The following is an 18,821-nucleotide window of genomic DNA, read 5'->3' on the forward strand; positions in this document are numbered from 1 at the left end:
GATTCTTGGTTAAAATTTGATTTGATGGTTAAAACTGTTCTAAAATTTGCCGTAAGTTTTGAGATGAGATTTGCAATGAGTTCTGAAGACTCGACATGGACAGGTTTCTGGAAGTGAAATACAGTTGGCACTACAAATGAAACACTGTTCTGCAGCAGTTACTTTATCTCCCCTTCCCAAGCGTCAACAGTGTCAAGGGTTAAAAACCTGAAATTGGGCAACAATGGCACTGGTAGTTAGAGCATTTTATAGAACATGCAACTTTTAAAAGTAAAAAAATGCTTCAGATAGTTAGAAGCAGAATTTAGTATATCTGTTGGTGACTTCCTCAAAACTGTAGGAGTGTGGTAAAAATCAATCTGGAAAAACATACAGAGGTTTAGCGGAGTATAATGGAAGTGTAGCAATTCATGAAGTTTTAAAAATTACTAATGCAGTAAATTGTTCAATTTGCCATTTTTAAGTGACAATATTGTTTCTCTCTGGCTTTAAACAGTTTTGCTGCAGCTTGTCATTATTGTTCTTTTCTGGTGCTTGTTGATTTTGTTTTCAATGGGAGTTTTGTCCACAGGATTCTGACACAGGCTTCTTTTCTTCATAAAGAAGCAAGAATTGCAAGTGTTACTAGTTTTGTCTTTGCCTAGCCTTTCCTTCAGACTTTTCTCTTATACAATAGTATTCTTTTGTTTTTACCTTTTTAAGTAAATTCTTGCTGTTGAAGGTTTCGAAGTATGTCCATCACCCCATTTTAAAATAGTATAGATGGAAGTGTTTAACTTATGAAATGACTATAAGGTTGATTGACTTCTGTCTTCTCCACAGAATTATGTGCTAAAGAGGTTTAACATAGAGGATGATATTTTAGTTTGAAAATTTCCATGTCTTTAATCAGTGTTCATAAGCTAGTGTTTCAAATATTTAAACTCGGGGGGGGAAACCCAGATTTTTATATTGAAGATTTTGGTTCAGCTCCACTTTATAGCATGTTTTTGTACAGTTAACCAAGAGATCTGCCCAGAAACTGGCTATTTCCCTGCTCTCTTATTTATCTGTGATATTAGATTGTTCAGAGTATCAGTGATTTTTTTTTTTTCCTTTAACTTTAAGAACCTCTTGATAAGAATTTTCTCTAACATGTTTTGCAGTTTTGGAAAAGTGATTTTGCTAAAGTATTCTTAAATCATATTCTTTTCTTAGTAAATATGCTGTTTTGTTTATTTTCATTTAAACAGTATTTCAGTCTCTCAAGAAAGAAGATTGTGTACTACACCAGTTTTGACCAGCGGAAGCGAGCGAATGCAGCGTTTTTAATAGGCTCATATGCTGTAAGTGTTTTTGATCACATGAATACTTTAACCTTCCTGAAGAGACTTCTGTGTGTAAAGTGGCTTCTCAAGGGGTGCTCCTGTAGGGAGGTGGGCAAATGGTCATTTCATTTGTCTTCAAACTGTCTTTGAAAACTCTCTATGAGTTTTATAGAAACCTGGTCGTCATCCCTTACCTCCATTTATTTTATTACACAGGGAAAGGAATGGCTTTGGCCAATCCCCTGCATTTTTCCATAGGATACCATTTTCTTGAATGTTGAAAATCCAAATTGTTTACCTCTGATTGATCACATTAGGCTGAATTGCTTCCTAAGTCAGTAGTGAGATTCAGACTGGGAAGGAGAAAAGATTTTCCCACAACCTTCTTAAAATTACTAAACCAGAGGCATAGTGGTTATTGAATTTATTTATTTCCTCATTTAATTTTCATAGCCTACCCAGAGTAATAGATAGTGTGCCACAGCTCTACTGGTGTTTGAAGGTTAATTGAGGAGGTTTATTTGTCCTGGTTTCTGTTCCTTTTTCTTATAGGTAGTAGATGGACTGGACATATTTCTTATTATTCCTCTGAGCGTGTATTTTGGTAGTAATATCATTTATTAGATTTCTGTAATGCCAGTGAGAGAGAAAAGATGTTAGTTTCTTAAGATTGCAGTTTTCATGCAGCAAATGACTGGGTAATAGTAAACTACTATGGCATGTCTAGTTATTTGCTTGCAGGAGTGTTTTATCCTAATATAAGAATTTAAATTAGATATTTCAGCCCTACCTGAAACGTGAAGGGTTTGTTTGCTGGTAATCTAAGCAGCTCTAAAGGGGATCTGTTCTGTGTACTTCTAATTTGTAAATGGCAGGTGCACATAGGAAAAACACAAATCCAAATTGCATTTGAAATACTGTCATCATTTTAGATTAAAAATGAAACCGAGTTTTGATTGCTGACTTTTCATCGATATAGATGAGTCAGAAAATGTTGCCTTGATTTTTCTTAATGGAATTCACTACTTTTTAGGTGCTGAAGACATACTGTAATGTTTTCCTCTTCATTTCATTATACTTCCTCCTTCAGTTATTGCATTGCTCTTGACATCCAAGATACTTTTGATTTTTCAGGAGCTCTTTCAGTGTTTCTTTCCCTCTCCTCCTTTTGTGTTCTTAATATCTTTTTTTCTGTTTTCTCCTGGTGCCTTTTTTATGAGCCTTTTTGAGCTGTGTGGCCAGACAATGACCAGTGTTATGTTCAAAGTGTTGTGTGTGAATGTCTTTGAGTAGATACAGCTTTGAAGGGCCAGAACTTCTGTCAAATAATACCTGCAGTATTGGGAGAACATGTGGTACAAATTTGCCCCTACTTCATGCCCCTAATTCCTTGATAAGATGGAAACTCATCTTTTTCCTGAAGTTCTCTAAACTACCCTCCAGAGATCTTTTGCCTATAAGCAAGACTTTAGGCTTTAAATCTAAGCTATTTTACAGTAATTCATGCAACATTGAAGTCTCTCAGTTGCAGCAGTATGTAACTTTTTTTCCATTTTTCTTTTTTTAAAGTATGGGATTGACGCAAAAAAAGTTTTTGTTGACTTCTGTTGATGGCTGAATCTTTTCTTTGTGTAGGCATGTCTTTTCTGATCTGTATATGTCACAGGAATTGATCATGAAGGAGTATAACAGGCATTCTTACGAGTTTAGTGTGCTGGAGGAAGTTCCTGTCTGGTTAAAGAATTTTCAGGCTCAGGGCTGATTTTTTTTTTTTTTTCCCTCTTCCCCCATCCCCTTTAGGTTATATACTTGAAGAAAACACCAGAAGAAGCTTACAGGGTGCTTTTATCTGGGTCTAATCCACCATATCTTCCATTTAGGTATGTGAACACAAGAAATGAGGCTACTTCTTTGTTTTGAAATTTGCTAAAACGTTTAGGGTTTAGATTGCCTCCCAAAAAGGTGTTTCATGTCTGTTATGGGTATTGTATGAAAATGACTGATCTCCAGAAAAAATATTTTTTACATTTCATGTACTTACTTGCTGTTTGTGGGAATAATGAATTATTTAGATCAATATAAGTCTTAAGTAAGACTCAGCCTAGAAAACTGTCAGGTTTTGAAAATAGTTCTTAGCATGTTTGTGATTTAGCACTTAAACCTTTTCTTCATAATGCATTGTGTTTTAGTATTTGGAAGTCATTCAAATATTTGAAATTACCTAGTCCCTAGCTAGTGAGACTTACAGGATTGAAGGGTATTTTATGCTGTTGTATTTTCCCTATTTTGCAGAACAGGTACTGATATTAAGGTTACAGAATGTTTTCAGTCAATCATAGTTTCTATCAATCTGTCTTTAAACTGTGTACTAAGGTCACATTGAGGCTTGAATCTAAGGAATTTTAGCTGTCATGCCTATCTGATAGAGAGACTTCCAAATATTTTTCATGGTGTGGACTATGAAATGCCCTTATGCTTTATGAATGAGAATACCTCATGGTATTCTTATGCAAACACTGGCAATAAAATGTAATTGCAAGAAGATCAATATCCTCTCTTTTAGGGGAATCAGCATTTTGCAAGTAGTGTTCACTGTCAGCCAATGCATTTGTAAATGTAGACCTACCTTGTCTATATCAAATTCCTCTGATTCTTCAGCCACTCAGCAAAAGAAGATCAGATTGTCTCTTTGCACAGAAGCCAGATGCAGTATAAACTGCTGGGGTGGTCGATTTTTTTTAATGTCAAGACCAGTTTGGTTATGAAGTCTTAAACCATCAGCTACATTTAAAGAAAAGATATTAAATCAGTGATAGCATTTATTGACAGAGAATTTGAACACTGTTTTGATCATTGATAGCTCTCCAGAACCAGAGCTACTGGTATCCGTATTTTTTTTTCAGCTAATCATAAAAGATACTTGGTACAATGCATTTAAAAAATCCGTTATTTTAAACATGTCAGTGTTTTTTAACATCTCCAAGTTCTGTATAAGATACAGGGATTACAATCTGCATAAACAATGGTCTGTATGTGCCTTAGCATTGCTTCCATGAGGACCTGCTTCATGATCTTCCCAGGCACAGAGGTGGTGCTCACCAGCCTGCAGTTCTCTGGCTCTCCCTTTCTACCCTTTTTAAAAATAGGATGGGTGTTTCCCTTTTTCCAGTCACTGGGGACTGGGCCTGTCTGCCGTGACTTTTCAAATACCATGGAGAGTGGCTTTACAGCACCAGCCAGTTCCCTCAGGACCCTGAGGGTGGATACATCTCATCAGGCCCCATAGCTGAATAGCTGTACCTTGTTGACCAACTGAAGAAATTTACTGTTTGGAATTGTAGTAAATTGATATGTCTTTAGGTTTTTCTCATCCCTGCCAAGGTGAAAATTAAGGTGTGTAGAAAAGAGGTTTAGACATAGTGAAGAAACTTACTTGTCAGGTACCAAAATGGTAAGACAGAAAGAGGGGACAAAGAGGAAATAAAATGAAGAATTGTGATTAGAAGCTAGATGAGAAATGGGAAGTCTGACGGGGAGGGGCTGTTAGGGTATGGAGTTCACAGGTGGAGGTTGGTGTATACAAGAATTACTGTTGCTGAGAGAAGAGCAAGTAGAACTGATGAGGGTCTGCAGTGGGACAATCTGGATTAGCTGGGAATGGGAAAGAAATAATTTAGTCATCCTCCGTGGTGTTCCCAAGCCTTTGAGACGTTTACCCCTGCCCCCCATTCCAACACATTTGGACCATCTCTGTTGCAAAATGTAGCATAGTACAGAGGCTCAAGCAATTGAACCTGTGCTGGAATAAGTAGCCTTAGGTAGTGTCTGCTTGGCAGAAACAAGGTGGTGCTATGACGGAGTTTGCACTCCTTCCACACCTTTAGTGTCCTGGAAAGAACTAAAATAACTCTTAATCAAAACATAACCCAAATGTCTTACCTCTTTCCTCATGTTCTAAGGTTTATAAAGGAAATAATTTGGAGATACTAATCACTGCTATTCAGTATTTACTGACTTGAATTTATTCTTGCAGCCTGGAACTTAGATATTACATAACTTCTGTGGTATAGGTCATGTCTGTTTGAATAGTTTGAGTTTGTCAGTGAGCAATGATCAGTTAAGTGTTACAACTGGACTATTTTACAAGTTTGTTAATTTGATACCTGAAGTGTCCTGTATTTGAAAAAAAAAAAAAATAGACAGCTTTGAACAGGGAGAAGCTGCAGCATTGCCCGATTCTTTGTGGAGTACTGAGGTAGGTTTATGTGAAGTGAGCACTGGGAAACTGATCTACTTTCATGTAGCTGAGTGACCTCAAAAAGCCCTAATCGGCTTAGGGCTTCAGCTGGTATTTCATTTAAAGAGAGCTTCAGCAAATACAGTTCGGGGTGGAAAAAAAATCAGATTGCTTCTCTTACAAAATTCATGGAAATTTGTTTTGTTTTGTTTTTATAATAGAAGCTAAAGATAACTTGGCAGGATAAGGCACTACTGTCTTTGAGACACTTTTGTCTTATTTTTGGCTGATTCACTGTCACTTGGTGACGCTCTAGTCTCTTGAAGATCTTATACTGTATCTTCTCGCTTCCATTTAAAAAACAGTGCTAACACCATTTAAAATTGTCATGATACCAGTTGCCTACTGAGAAGCAGAATTTCAGATTTTTACCTCAAACTGCTTTGTACTGACGAAAAAACAAATATATTTTAATATTATGTTCAGTCTCTAAATAATGACATGAATTTCAGAGATGGATTTTAGTTCATGGCTTCTGGGGTTTGTTTCTTTATTGGCAAGTGCCAGGGAAATGAATTGTTGTGTTATTGATAGTGTTTAGTGGTTTGGTGAAAGGGAAAGCATTATGCAGTATTGGGGTCAGCTACAACAACTGTGAAATCGGATGTGGGATATGCAACTCTGTAATGCCAGCTCAGATTCATACTAAATCTCCATCTCCTAGAAATACATTTTTTCTCATTTTGAAACTGAATTGAGTTTTGTCACTATTTGAAAAGTAAGGTGGCTATTCATTTGGGCATAAAAGACTCCAAGAATACTGCAATGAAACATGTGATCAGTACCTATTTTAATGGTCAGGTGCTCATCAGGAGAAATGAGACATTTGAGACATGGATGCTGGAGGAAGTCCATGCTAGCTGCCAGCATCTGTGTGCAGGGCACTGGTAACAGCTGGCTGTGGGAACTGTAGCTGAGCATACTGTACACCTGGAATTGTACATCTAGGTCAGCTCCACCATCCTCCCTCCCTCTTTTGTAGTATTTCTTATTAATGGCTTAGGGATCATGTGATTTTTTTTTTTCCCCTCAGCATAATTTTCATGTACAGCACTATCAGATGCCTTATCAGTTGAAGAAGTAATTATATGCATACAGATAAAATAGAAGTTATGTTCTTGTTGCAACAAAATAGCATATAAAATAGAACCTGTCTGCTACAACCATATCTTCTCTTCATGTTTCTCTAAAGATTTAATTTTGTGGTTTGCATTTGTTGATTTTATTTCTGTCAGCCCCTCCAGAAAACTGGTACAGCTTTTAAACCCTTTCTGCTGTGTATGTGTTCTCATTGGGGCCCTTAATTTTTTTTCTCACAAGAACTTTTTGTTTGCTAAAAGAATTTTGTGCTAAAATGATCTCTTATCATGTGATATTCAAAAAAATAGTGTTAATCCATTATCTGTCAAAAATGTATTGTCTGCAAAATTCATATATTAAGTTTTGATATGTTCTGCTTATTCAACATAATGAAAATATTTTACGTATTCTCATTTTTAAAACTTCTCTGTTGGATTTGGATATGGAAGGTTCATACACACTTCAGAGTTCCCATTCCAAAACATTATGGTTAAGTGTGTTTAAATAATCTAATAATTGGAAAGCATTTTTAGATTGGCCTGCCTGCAATATGACACTACCAAAATAGTAGCTTTTAATTTTCTCAAAACCATTTTCTATGAACACTGCTTGCTCAAAACTGGTAAACTTATTATGCTCTTAAAGAATAGGAGAGAATTTTCTACTCTTAAAGTACTTGAGATTGAAGGAGCATATCACAAACTTCATACTACTTATAGCAAGTTTTATCAAAAAAGTAAAGTTTTCAATGAAAGATTGAAATTTTGAATCAATTATAGGTTAAATATGTATCTGTCTGAACCTAAAATTTTACTATTCTGATAAATTGCAGTTCTTAGGACTCTAAGATAGCAAAGAGAACAGCTGTAAAAGATTTCCTTAATGAGTGATAAGGAAATCATCTGCTCAGGCAGAGTTTTGTTAAAATCAAAGTGGTCTGAAGTACACTTCGAAAAGGACATTTTCGTTTTTCCATAATGCTGTTTTTTGATGGTGTGTGTTTGATGGTGAGTCTTACTACTTCTTTTACAGACAAGTTGTAATTTTCATGTGTTATACTGAGGTTAAGTAATTTTAATTATATCAGAATAGCTTTTAATCACATCTGTAATCGGGCATCAAAATGGAAGCCTGTAAATTAATTCCAAGCTATTAGTCTTATTTGCCTGCCCCGTTAGTGTAACTGATTTAAGACTTGAATAATGGTTAAAGCAAGCTGTACTTTATTTGCTACTATCTTTACACAATCCAGAGAGGATGCAAACCTTCCTGTTCCAGGATAGCATAAATAATTTTGTAAAGAGCATGTAGTTACCTGATGTAAAATATGCACCTAAAGTAGCTTGCAGTATCTAACTGCATTTAGTCTGATCTACATCTTGGGTAGGGGAGTACTTTAGCCTGGACAAGGTTCTAAAAAGATGTCTTTGAACTTTAATTCAGAGTTCTCCAAGGATATTGAACAGCTTGAATGTATTCTGTTGTGTTCTGCCTTTGTTCTAGTTCTTAAAATAATTCTGTGTATATTAAATTCATTTGTATTAAATCTATAGGGATGCTTCATTTGGGAACTGCACATACAATCTTACGATCTTGGACTGTTTACAGGGAGTAAATAAGGTAATAATATTTTTTCTTAGCAAAACAGGTTTAAATTGATTTTTAAAACATGAAGAAAAATACTGTTTAAATGGATTATAAAACCTGGTTTCAGAGCACATTTGAGAAGGAGTAGTGATGAAACCTAAGCCACTGAGGACTGTGTTTGAGTACTGATGGCAGAGGAAGGTTGCACTTTGACTGCCTGGCCTGGCCTTTGACAGCTTTTTGAACTTCACCTCATGAAGTAGAACATGAAAATGCACCAGGCCTGCTGGGGACAGCTCTAATGCAAGACACTGTGCTAGGTCTGCTGATAAGATTGCTGCTAACCATTGGTGAGAGGGAATGACAGGTTGATGAGGTCAAGTGAAACAGATACCTAGGTATATTGTCATTTAATCAGAACTGGTTTTGCATGTACTTGGCCCCTGCTTTCCCCAAAACACTTGGTTCAGTGTTTGACACTGATACCTAGGTATATTGTCATTTAATCAGAACTGTTTTTGCATGTACTTGGCCCCTGCTTTCCCCAAAACACTTGGTTCAGTGTTTGACACTGATCTTTTCAAAATTTTTTAAAGCCAGTGAAAAAGAATGCATCTTAATAGTGGTTTGATGTGTCACTTTAAGTAGTCCTGAGCTATTAAGCTCCAGTATTGTTTTCTTAAAATATTTTACATCAGTTCTTAAATGGGGACATTTACATTTTGTTTGTCATTTCCCATTGTTCTTGGTGAAGGGAGCAGACTGTAGGAACAGTGCTGTACAGATGCTTTATAGACCACTTGTAATTCTTAAAAGTGGCAAAACAAGTGTTTTTTAAAAATTGGAAAAAGAGAGATCAAGCTTAATATTTTTAGTTCTGTGGGGGTGGGAAAAGAGCTGTCAGTTACCAGCAAGACTGTAATTTGTGAGGCATTCTACAGATCCTGAAGATCTGAAGTAGTCAGTGCAATCACTGTAATTTATCTGCAGCTAATACATCAAAAGGACGGTGAGAATCAGTTTTTCCTCCTTCGTTGTCATAAATTTTTTTTTTGTCTAGTTCACCTACAGAGGGTAAAAACACTTTGGGCAGAAAACATATGCCTTAATTGAAAGTAGTCTTAGTTTACCTGGATAAATTTGGTGTTTGTATGTGTGTATGTCATATACATGTAATTCAGGGGGCCTGCAAGTTGTGGAGTGCAGCCAGCCAGCCATGCTTCAATGAAATAAATTTTTCAAAATCAAAATCAGCTGTTCAGACAAACCTCCCAGTACCTTAGGTTTCATGAGAGGTGCAGTCATTGAGCCTATTTTGTCTATAACAAAACTATTTTTCATTTGTCCTAAAGAGGTGGTCTGTATGTAGCAAACAATGGCAGTCTGATTATTGGGTTTAAATCACAGATCTATGATGTGTTCCTATCACACCTTAATTCCAGATTTTTTTGCAATATCTATGTTTTTCAAAATGCAATTAGTTCAGTATAAATATAAGCTGCAGCAATGTCGTCCACGAATTTGAAATAAATATTGGCTATGAATTTCATATTCATAGAATTGCTCTCAATATGGTTATTATAGACAAATCTTTAGTACAAATGTGGCATAATTAATAAAAATAACAAAATAGAAAACTTCTGTAATAAATACTGTCTAATGTAGTCTAGTGGACTTTATTGTACTTGTGAAATGTGTATTAAAAGAAATAATAAAATACAGATTATACATGGTGCTGCATTCAGTATATGCCACTTTGCCTAGGTATTATGGTGGTAAAACCAGAGTATCAAACTAAGTGCAGAAAATCAATAAACTCTTGGTTCAATGTTTTGTTCTGTCCAACTGCATGAAAGTACATTTGGCATAGGAATCATTAAGTGAGTGTGTGACAAAAAGGGAATTGCTTTTTAACCTGTCATCTGCCTTACAGAAAAAACCCCACAAGGTGGGGTGTGTAGCATCAGTGTTACAATTTAAGTGATATGCAACAACCTTGTGTCCCATCCTCATGTCTTTGGAGGGGAAATAACGAGCCTGACATGTTTCAGTGACATTGTTGGAGTTTTTGTTGTCTGTGTTGTTAATCTGTGCAAAATGTAATGTCTCACCATAAAAGCTTCAATAAGCCATAATTAGGGATTTAGTTTTGCTCAAAAAAGTATTATAAAATGAGTTTATATAATATATTTCAGTGTAAACTGATGCCTTGTTGCCTTTTAGGCCTTGCAGCATGGATTTTTTGACTTTAAGACATTTGATGTGGATGAATATGAGCACTATGAGGTTTGTACATTTAATAATGCATTGAATGTATTTGAGTTACCTAAAATAAGAGTACTTAAAACATACTGGAAACACTCTTTAATTTGAACAAACCCCAGGGTTCATATGTAAGATATGTACAGGGAAACCTATATGCTCTTTTTGAAGAACATGCAAGATTACTATCCTTGCAATTTCAGTGCATCATATCGTAAATCTACTGTTTTCTTGTAGCCTTTCTGGCTTCTGGGACCTCTCTCAGGCTTTCCCAACTTTCTCCCATGATGCAATCCAAGGTCTCTCAGCTGACCCACAGAATGTTTTCTTTCAGCACTTGTTAGCTCCTTCTTCCACTCCTATTAGTCCCAAATATAGGACAAATTTTTATAGCTTTAGATGAAGCAAATTTTGAGGAGTTTTTTAGTAAGGATGCATTATGTGGAATTCTAGTTAAGGAAATATATCCAAAATATTTCCCTAATGAAGTCCCAGAAAGCTAATCGATGTATTTCACTATTCTGCCAACTTTCCTAAATGTAGATATTGGTACTCAGGTTGGCTCTAGATGCTTCTAGGACTTTGTAACATGCACGCCTTTAGCTGCTGGTAGTAAAAAGTTATCTCAAGCTACATTGCTTTAGAGAAGCTTTAAGATATGCCATGCTGTACCTGTGGACTGGGCTGTGTGCAGAGGAAATCTCCGGCACACAATGTATGTGTACATCTGGTCCAAAAGAGTTGCATGGTCTTTGTCTACCAGGTCTCGCTACAAGGAGGGGAAAAGGTTTTTACTGAAGTCAGTGACAATCATTTAGTTTATTGGACATTGTCTTTGGAACACCAATAAATTCCTGTAGCTGTATTGGTTAAGGAGAAAGGTATATAAACTAGAGGTGTACTAAATATTTGAATATAAATTTAATTCTCTCTATAAACTTGTGTTGCTTTACTGTAGCCACATATTCTTCCACACTATTGCAATTTTCAAAAAACTTGGAAGTTATGAGAATAAAGTTGCTAAGTTTGAAAATCTCCATTTTAAAAGCATTTCCTATAGCTGTATGTATTTAAGGTACATACTAAAATGCTTCATAAATGTTCAAGAAAGTGAAGAAGAGGAATAAACAGTGGAAAAAGTTAATTGACAGCACATCTATACAGTTGATGTCTGCAGTAGGCAGTCTGTAACACCAATCTGCCTATTTCACTAAACTTGAAAGCATTTGTAAAAGGATTTCTGTATCCTGCAGTGTTCCATAATGATTAGGTTCAAAAATTGGTATAGCCTTTGCAGAGTTACCAAAATTAAATGACCAGGAACTAAAATTTAAAATATGAAATTGCTGCTTTTTGCTTACTCCATGTACAAAAAGAAAAACTCAGTCTAAAAACAAATGGTAGTTTGGAATTCTGTATGTATAGTAGGTGTTAGTCTGCTTGAAAAAGAGTCTTAAAATAATTGGCTAAAGCTATCCCATTATCTTGTTTAAGGCTTAACATTATTTTAGCATGTGAAAAGTACATACATGTGAATGATGTTTATAGTATGCTGTTTGCTGAGTTTAAGAAGCAAGAATTTGGAATGATCTTTAATTTTTTTTGTCCATTTTTTGGTATGTTTCCTTTTTTTTTCCACATATCATGGTCAGCTTTGTGTTTAGTTATGTCCCGTGCTATATTTCAAAAACTTTAAATGTTACAGATTTTTGCTATGTTAGGTCTTCAAATGTGTGCTTTTGTAGACAAAAGTTGCATACGACTTAAATGGAGCAGGTTAAAAGGAAATGGTTTCATGTTTATAGTTCTTTCATCTTACTATCTTATCAAGGCAGCTAATTCCCCTTTTGTTGGACTGGAAGTAAATTACTGATTGGGTTTTTAGTAATAATGATGTTTGAATGTAGTGTCGAGCATATACATACACACATGTACAGAGATACCTGTAGTTCATATTGATAAAAATTTAATTTGCCATGACCCCTGTAACTATAAGGAACTTAATCCACAAATAAAACTGGTGATACAAATACAAAAATCTTTTTAGCTTACTGAACAGGACTTCTTCCCTAAAGGGAGTAGGGGTGCTGCAGGGCTGAGATGTCAGTCTGTGATACCCGTGGGGGGCAGGGGTCCTGGTTTGGCACTGAGGTTGGTTCTCCAGTCCTTATGCAACCTGGGTAATTTCCAGGAGTTTCCATTGTGTAGGGACATTGGGAGCAAGCCTAATGGGCTCAGCTAAGCAAACAGTTGCTGAATTGATTACAGTGATGTCCATTATCAGAACCTTTCACTCATTAGGATGTTCTGATGAGCTGAGAGCTAAAAACACAAGCTTAATAATGCAGCTGAACAGAGTGCCATGTCCTTAAAAGTCATGCTGAGAATAACTGCGTTGCCAAACAAGGAATGAGCAGTCTTCAATTAAAGAAAGAAGCGAAGGCAGTTTAGAGCTACAGTTCATGTTACGTATTTCCAAAGAAGCTTTTCATTTTCAGCAGTGACAGAATTTGAAGAGCCTTTTAAAAGGTACATTAAAAGTGAGCAAGAAATGCAAAATGTCATAGTTTGAAAGTTTATTAAAATCTAGTCTCTTTATTTAATTTACACTTTTCTTCTGTGATTACTGGCTCATCAGAGCTTATGCCAATATGTAAATTACAGTTTCTACAGGGAAAGGGCAATTGTTTTGAAGGCTAATTGGTTTTTAATTTGTTTTCTGTGAATCGGGTTTTTTAGCTAGTGCCTCACAAGGAAGCACTTTTCCATAGTTTTTGATTAAAACATAGAAGAATGGTGGTGTTTGTCAGTGTTATTAACAGGTGTCCTGAAACACTGAACCCTCTCAAGGAGAAATATCTTACAAAAGGATCATTCTGCATTTATTGGAAAACTTAAGCAAGTTTTGTTTATATTTCATTTTATTAAGATCTGAATAGCAGTTTATGCTTAATTTGTCCCATATATTTAAGCTAGCTAATTACATTTGAAGTGTTTTGTTTTAATGCCACAATAACACCGTAAAGAGTAAAATAAAATCTTGAGTAATTTTTTTTAACTTGTATATACAGATATTAAAACATCTTTCTTTTCTGAAATTTTTGTAGCGAGTGGAAAATGGTGACTTCAACTGGATTATTCCAGGAAAGTTTTTGGCTTTTAGTGGACCACACCCGAAAAGCAAACTTGAAAATGGTATGGTGTATGTTTTAATGCTGTGCTATGATCTTATTTTTCCAGCATGTAAAACCATCACAGGCAAAAAGCAGAAGGTGATAGAGGATTATAGATCAGTTTTAATCTTCAGCAATAATCATCCAGTGAGCATTTTATATATGCTCATAGATTTTAATTCAAAAAGTTTTGGAATTCTTTTTTGCCAGAAGAATTTCAATTCTTCTAACAGTCAGTAACTTTTCATCCAGTGACAAAGTGCCTGAGAGACTCAGGTCACTTCCTATCCTCCTGGAACCTGACACCTGATACAGTAAGTGTGCAGAGCTAAAGGTGAGTTGATTTAAACATGGACGGCTGTGTTAAGAGTTTTGTGACACAGACCAGGAAAGACTGTTAAAAGAAGCTTGCCTTGCCTACTGAAGATCCTTGGGGTAATGTGAAGAACCTGGGGAATGTGATCAAGTGGAATAAAAAAAAAAAAAAAACAAAAACTTGACTGCTTGAATGACAGAGGGAAAGTAGAGATTTGATTCAGCTAAAAGCAAAATCAGTAATTTCAATACTACCATCAGGTTTTTTTCTGAATTTGACTATATTATTTGTGCTACGTCCTGTTGTTTATGTGAGCATATTTTCTGAATGTCTACCTGCCCTCCCCATCCCCTTCTTCTGCTCTCTCATGTTTCTTTTCTGACTGAAATGCTGCCAGTTGCAAAACATCCACTGAAAATTTAAACAAAATCCAGAAAGAAATTACTTTGGATGGTTTGAGTTTCTTCCTCAGGCATTGTTGCAACCCTTTCTTGCAGAATTTTTTTCTAAATTTACTTAAATTATTCCATGGAATTTGGAAAACCTCTGTTTTATTTATAACATATATAACTGAAAATTATTAAATTAACACACTTAAAATCCAGTTGTGAAACTATAAATAATCCTCTCCCAGGTGATTGCAAGTACACATTACAAAGCTACAATTTTCTCATTATCTTGTCACTCTAATTGCATTTACTAATGCATATATGACTTGTCCTGAGCAGCTGTCTTGTGGTTGGTCATTGACCTCTCTCCCTGTCCCCCCATCTTCATCTAGAGGATCCTTCTGTCTCTCAACTGAGAATCAAGGCAATAAAGCTCTCTTACTTCCCAGTAGGACAGGAACATTTTTGGTACTGAAGTTTATCCTTTGACTGTTTCTCTGGTCCATAATATAGATGAGCAATATATTTTCTATAAAAACAGTGTTTCCTCTTCAAGCATGCTTTAATTCTTTGACCTGCAGCTTGACTCTAGATAAACAGCTGTTCAGAAACGCTGAATTCATATATGTCCCCAGGTTTATGTATAAATCTGCCTTGCAGAGAAGAATGGGAGCTTAATGTGAGACAGTACAGTGTTTCACATAGATTCTGTTTTAACTTTTTGCCTCCTAATACTTTTTATAATCAAAATGGTCTTAATGAGCATTTTTTTTGACAATTTTTTAAAATATCACTTAACATGTCTGTTCTGAATAAAGTATTAAAGCATTTTTAGTATTAGTGTGTTTATTATTCAAAAAGTTTTCAGGGGCAATTTTGTTTAGCGAGATTTGAACTTCACGAACCTAGGACATTAAATGATTGTGGCTTTATGTTTTTTATAGGTTATCCTCTTCATGCACCTGAAGCCTACTTTCCTTATTTCAAGAAGCATAATGTCACATCAATCATAAGACTAAACAAAAAAATTTATGAGGCAAAACGCTTTACTGAAGCTGGTTTTGAGCATTATGATCTGTTCTTCATTGATGGCAGCACACCAAGTGACAGTATAGTGCAGAGGTTCCTGAACATCTGTGAAAATGCTGATGGTGCCATCGCTGTACATTGTAAAGGTATATGCAACTATTCATTTCTGACTGAAATTCAAAATAAGTATAAATCCATAGAGTGTATCCCAGAAATACAGCATTTAAGAATACTTGAAGATTGTGGGAGTAATAATGCTTTATGGTGCTTGACTAAATATATGCCAAATATGTGTTATTTTCCTGTGTATATGTAGTCTTTACATCCTACGCTGTTATTTGCAGGAACTGACAATCTGTTGTTCATTGTTCTGTGCTTTTTTTAAAATATGACTTGAAAACTTGAGATTTAGTTGATGCAGGTTTCTTTTTTCGCATTGTGCTTTCACAGCATTATGATAATTGGCTAGGAAATGCAAAACACTAAAAGGTTTTCTTTGTGCTTTTTGACTCTTCTACATTTTTCTGTGGAGTATGAATTCCACATTTCAAGTTGATGTGAGTTATTGTGATGCCAGCATTTCAAACCAGCCTAATTCAGCAAAAAAAAAAAAAAAAAAGAAAAGTCAGAAAATTCACCAAACATGCTTAGTCAAGAGAGATTAACAAAGGCTTTTAAGGGTTCAGCTTGATTTATGTTTAGAGTTGTGTAAGGACATTGTGGAGATAAATGTCTTGCCTGATCAGAAGAAAGAATAATCCTATTCATAATTTTCCCATGAACAATAAATATGCATATCAAAGATAATCAGGTTTATTTTTGAACAAGTTGTTACTGTTGCTAGAACCCAGAAGTTCTGGCATTGATAAGCTGGGCATCCACTAATTGTCTAAATAAGAGTATAAATCATCGATTAGGAGGAGGTTGTTAGTAAGTTATTCTCCAGGCTTAGCTTCTAAAGGAACATACTTGGTAGTGAGTTAGAGATGTGCTTTCTACACTGAAGTATTTTTGGTCTTTTATCTGACCATTTAGTAAGCAAATCAACAATCTTGTTCCTTTTAGTTTTTATACCACCCTAAATAATCCTCTACAGTGTTAAATCAACAGTTAACTCAGGCCTAACTCAGGCAGAGTTATATTGCAGAGGTGTTCTGAACACAACTATTACTCTAGAAACTGCTTGTCTCAGATGAGATCGAACAGTTAATTGCAAAGGGTTGTAATGGGAAGTTTGTATATTAGCAAAATGTTAGAGGAAAGAAATGAAATCAATACTGCATGTTTTAAATGAGTCTGCAGAGCTTGTCTTCCCAGCTACAATTATGGAACCTCACTATGTGTGAACTTCTACCTTCATCCTACCTAAATTGTCTTCACTTTCAAAAAAGTCAGTTAGTGGTTAAATGTAAAGAGCTTGTAGTTGTGTATAGAATTGTCAGCAGAGATGTCTGGCTGCTTGGAGAGTTTCCATTTGGATAGTTGTTGGTGCATAAACAATAGCAGGCTACTGTGAGACTGTAAATGGCAAATACTTTTGCAATTTATTGTGGGAAACAAGGTTTAAATGGGGAAACACTTTACTAGTACACGAGACACAAAGCTAGAAAGGGATTAATTCTCACTCTTGAGATTTTACTGATAATAAAAGCTAATTTCTCTGTGTCTCTGTCCCCTTAAAAACAGGATTAGTTTGGGATTTGTTGGGCAATGGGTTAAATTTTTTTAAGCTATTGATATCTAAAGTTTTACACTGGCCCACAGTCATTGCTGTTTATACAGATAGCAGTGAATAGTTTTATGTGCTGGTTTCACAACAAAATTGATTCAAAAAGAAAAATCCACTGAGTTGCTCTCTGTTGAGATGTGATGTATTTGTACCATGGGTTTTAGGCACTTGTGCTGGCCTCTCAAAGGTGATTTGATGATGGTTTTTTACCAGTATCATAAATATGAAGCTGGTATCCAGCTTGATCACGGCTTTTTTAAAAATATTGGCCTTTTTTAAAGTTTGGAGTAGAATTTTTCAAGTGCCACGAGTGATCACTGTTGCAGGTGTGCTTTTAAATATTAACTTTTCTAAAGTATGAAAGATTTGTCCCTGTATCTATATCTAGCATTGAAATAGAATTATGTGATAAATGGGACACTGAATCAGAAATTTTCTTCAAATACTAATGTGGTGAATAACATTGCATGGAAGTTTTCTTACATCCTATACTTTTATTTGATAATTCTGGAATGCTCATCCCTTCATATGTGGCTGTTGACTCTTGTGTTTCTGTAGCTGGTCTGGGGAGAACAGGAACACTGATTGCCTGTTACATAATGAAGCACTACAAGTTCACACATGCTGAAGCCATTGCTTGGATAAGAATATGTCGCCCAGGCTCTATTATAGGACCCCAGCAACACTTCCTGGAAGAGTATGTATACATATATATGTACCTTCTTAGCTCCTCTCCATCCCTGTCCATCATGCACTATTTATAGGATCTAATTTGTCTACTGGCGTTTGTAAGTTATTGCCTGTTCAATAGATTTAAGGTTAGTTAATAGGGGATTGAAATCTGAGTTACTCAGAAGCAGTCAGCTTCTCTGGAGCTCTATGCAGTTCTTGGAGTTCTTCAGCTTCTGTGGAATTCTCTGTTTTGTCCCTTCAGAGGGACACAGGGTCTCAAGACTGCATGTTTCTGTTCTGAGGAATTTAGGAGTTAGACAAATGTGTTGAAAGTAGACAAAAGATGAAATCAACAAATAGGTTTTATTAAATATTAGCATCAAAAGAATAGTCTTTAAATACTTTATATACCATCTATAGCATTTGAAATTAATCTTAAAATGGTATAATTTGTATGGTTTTACCTTATTGTAACTGAAGATTAAATAAGTACTTGGTAGAAGGCTTATGATCTCCATCAGATTCCTCAGCATGATGTATGAAACATTTCTCATTGGAGCTAGTAGTTGTAGGCAAACAAATGTATGGTTCTGATACAGCTTCAGATTTGGTCCCAACTGGAAATGAATGACAGTGATGTAGACAGTATGTTTAATGTCATAGTGGTTTTTGTGTTGTGCTTTTACAATTGTTGTGGTTATGCTGATACATTTGAGTTGATGGCATGGTGATATTTACTTGGAGGCATTTTCACTTTTATGGGACAAAACATTTTAAGAAATTCTGCTACAAATAGGAAAAAGAATTAATCAGCTCTGCTAGATAGTGTGTAAATACTGTAAAAGATGCACTGACCTTGCATCTTAAAATCCATAGGATATTGGAGAGAAAGAGGTATTACTGTAACTCAAGAGAAATAGAGCATGAATGAGGGGTTTTATTTCTTTTCCAGTGCAACGGCATGGACAAGCCTCTATTTG

At 35.5% G+C, this 18,821-nt stretch overlaps 1 protein-coding gene across 4 annotated transcripts in view; it reads left to right on the top strand.

Annotated features, from left to right (window-relative positions):
• The window catches only part of CDC14A (cell division cycle 14A), a 47,906-nt gene that overhangs the window by 14,651 nt on the left and 14,434 nt on the right, over positions 1 to 18,821 (top strand). For 3 of the 4 annotated variants that reach the window (XM_068199695.1, XM_068199694.1, XM_068199692.1), the window contains exons 4-10: positions 1,233 to 1,325; positions 3,108 to 3,187; positions 8,238 to 8,304; positions 10,495 to 10,557; positions 13,641 to 13,728; positions 15,356 to 15,586; positions 17,728 to 17,866. In XM_068199695.1, the coding sequence (XP_068055796.1) occupies positions 1,233 to 1,325; positions 3,108 to 3,187; positions 8,238 to 8,304; positions 10,495 to 10,557; positions 13,641 to 13,728; positions 15,356 to 15,586; positions 17,728 to 17,866 (761 nt within the window). The remainder of the gene's footprint in view (positions 1 to 1,232; positions 1,326 to 3,107; positions 3,188 to 8,237; positions 8,305 to 10,494; positions 10,558 to 13,640; positions 13,729 to 15,355; positions 15,587 to 17,727; positions 17,867 to 18,821) is intronic. The other variant, XM_068199693.1, reaches the window with a different exon arrangement.

The sequence above is a fragment of the Anomalospiza imberbis genome, chromosome 9 (genome assembly GCF_031753505.1).
Source record: "Anomalospiza imberbis isolate Cuckoo-Finch-1a 21T00152 chromosome 9, ASM3175350v1, whole genome shotgun sequence".
NCBI classification, from domain to species: domain Eukaryota; kingdom Metazoa; phylum Chordata; class Aves; order Passeriformes; family Viduidae; genus Anomalospiza; species Anomalospiza imberbis.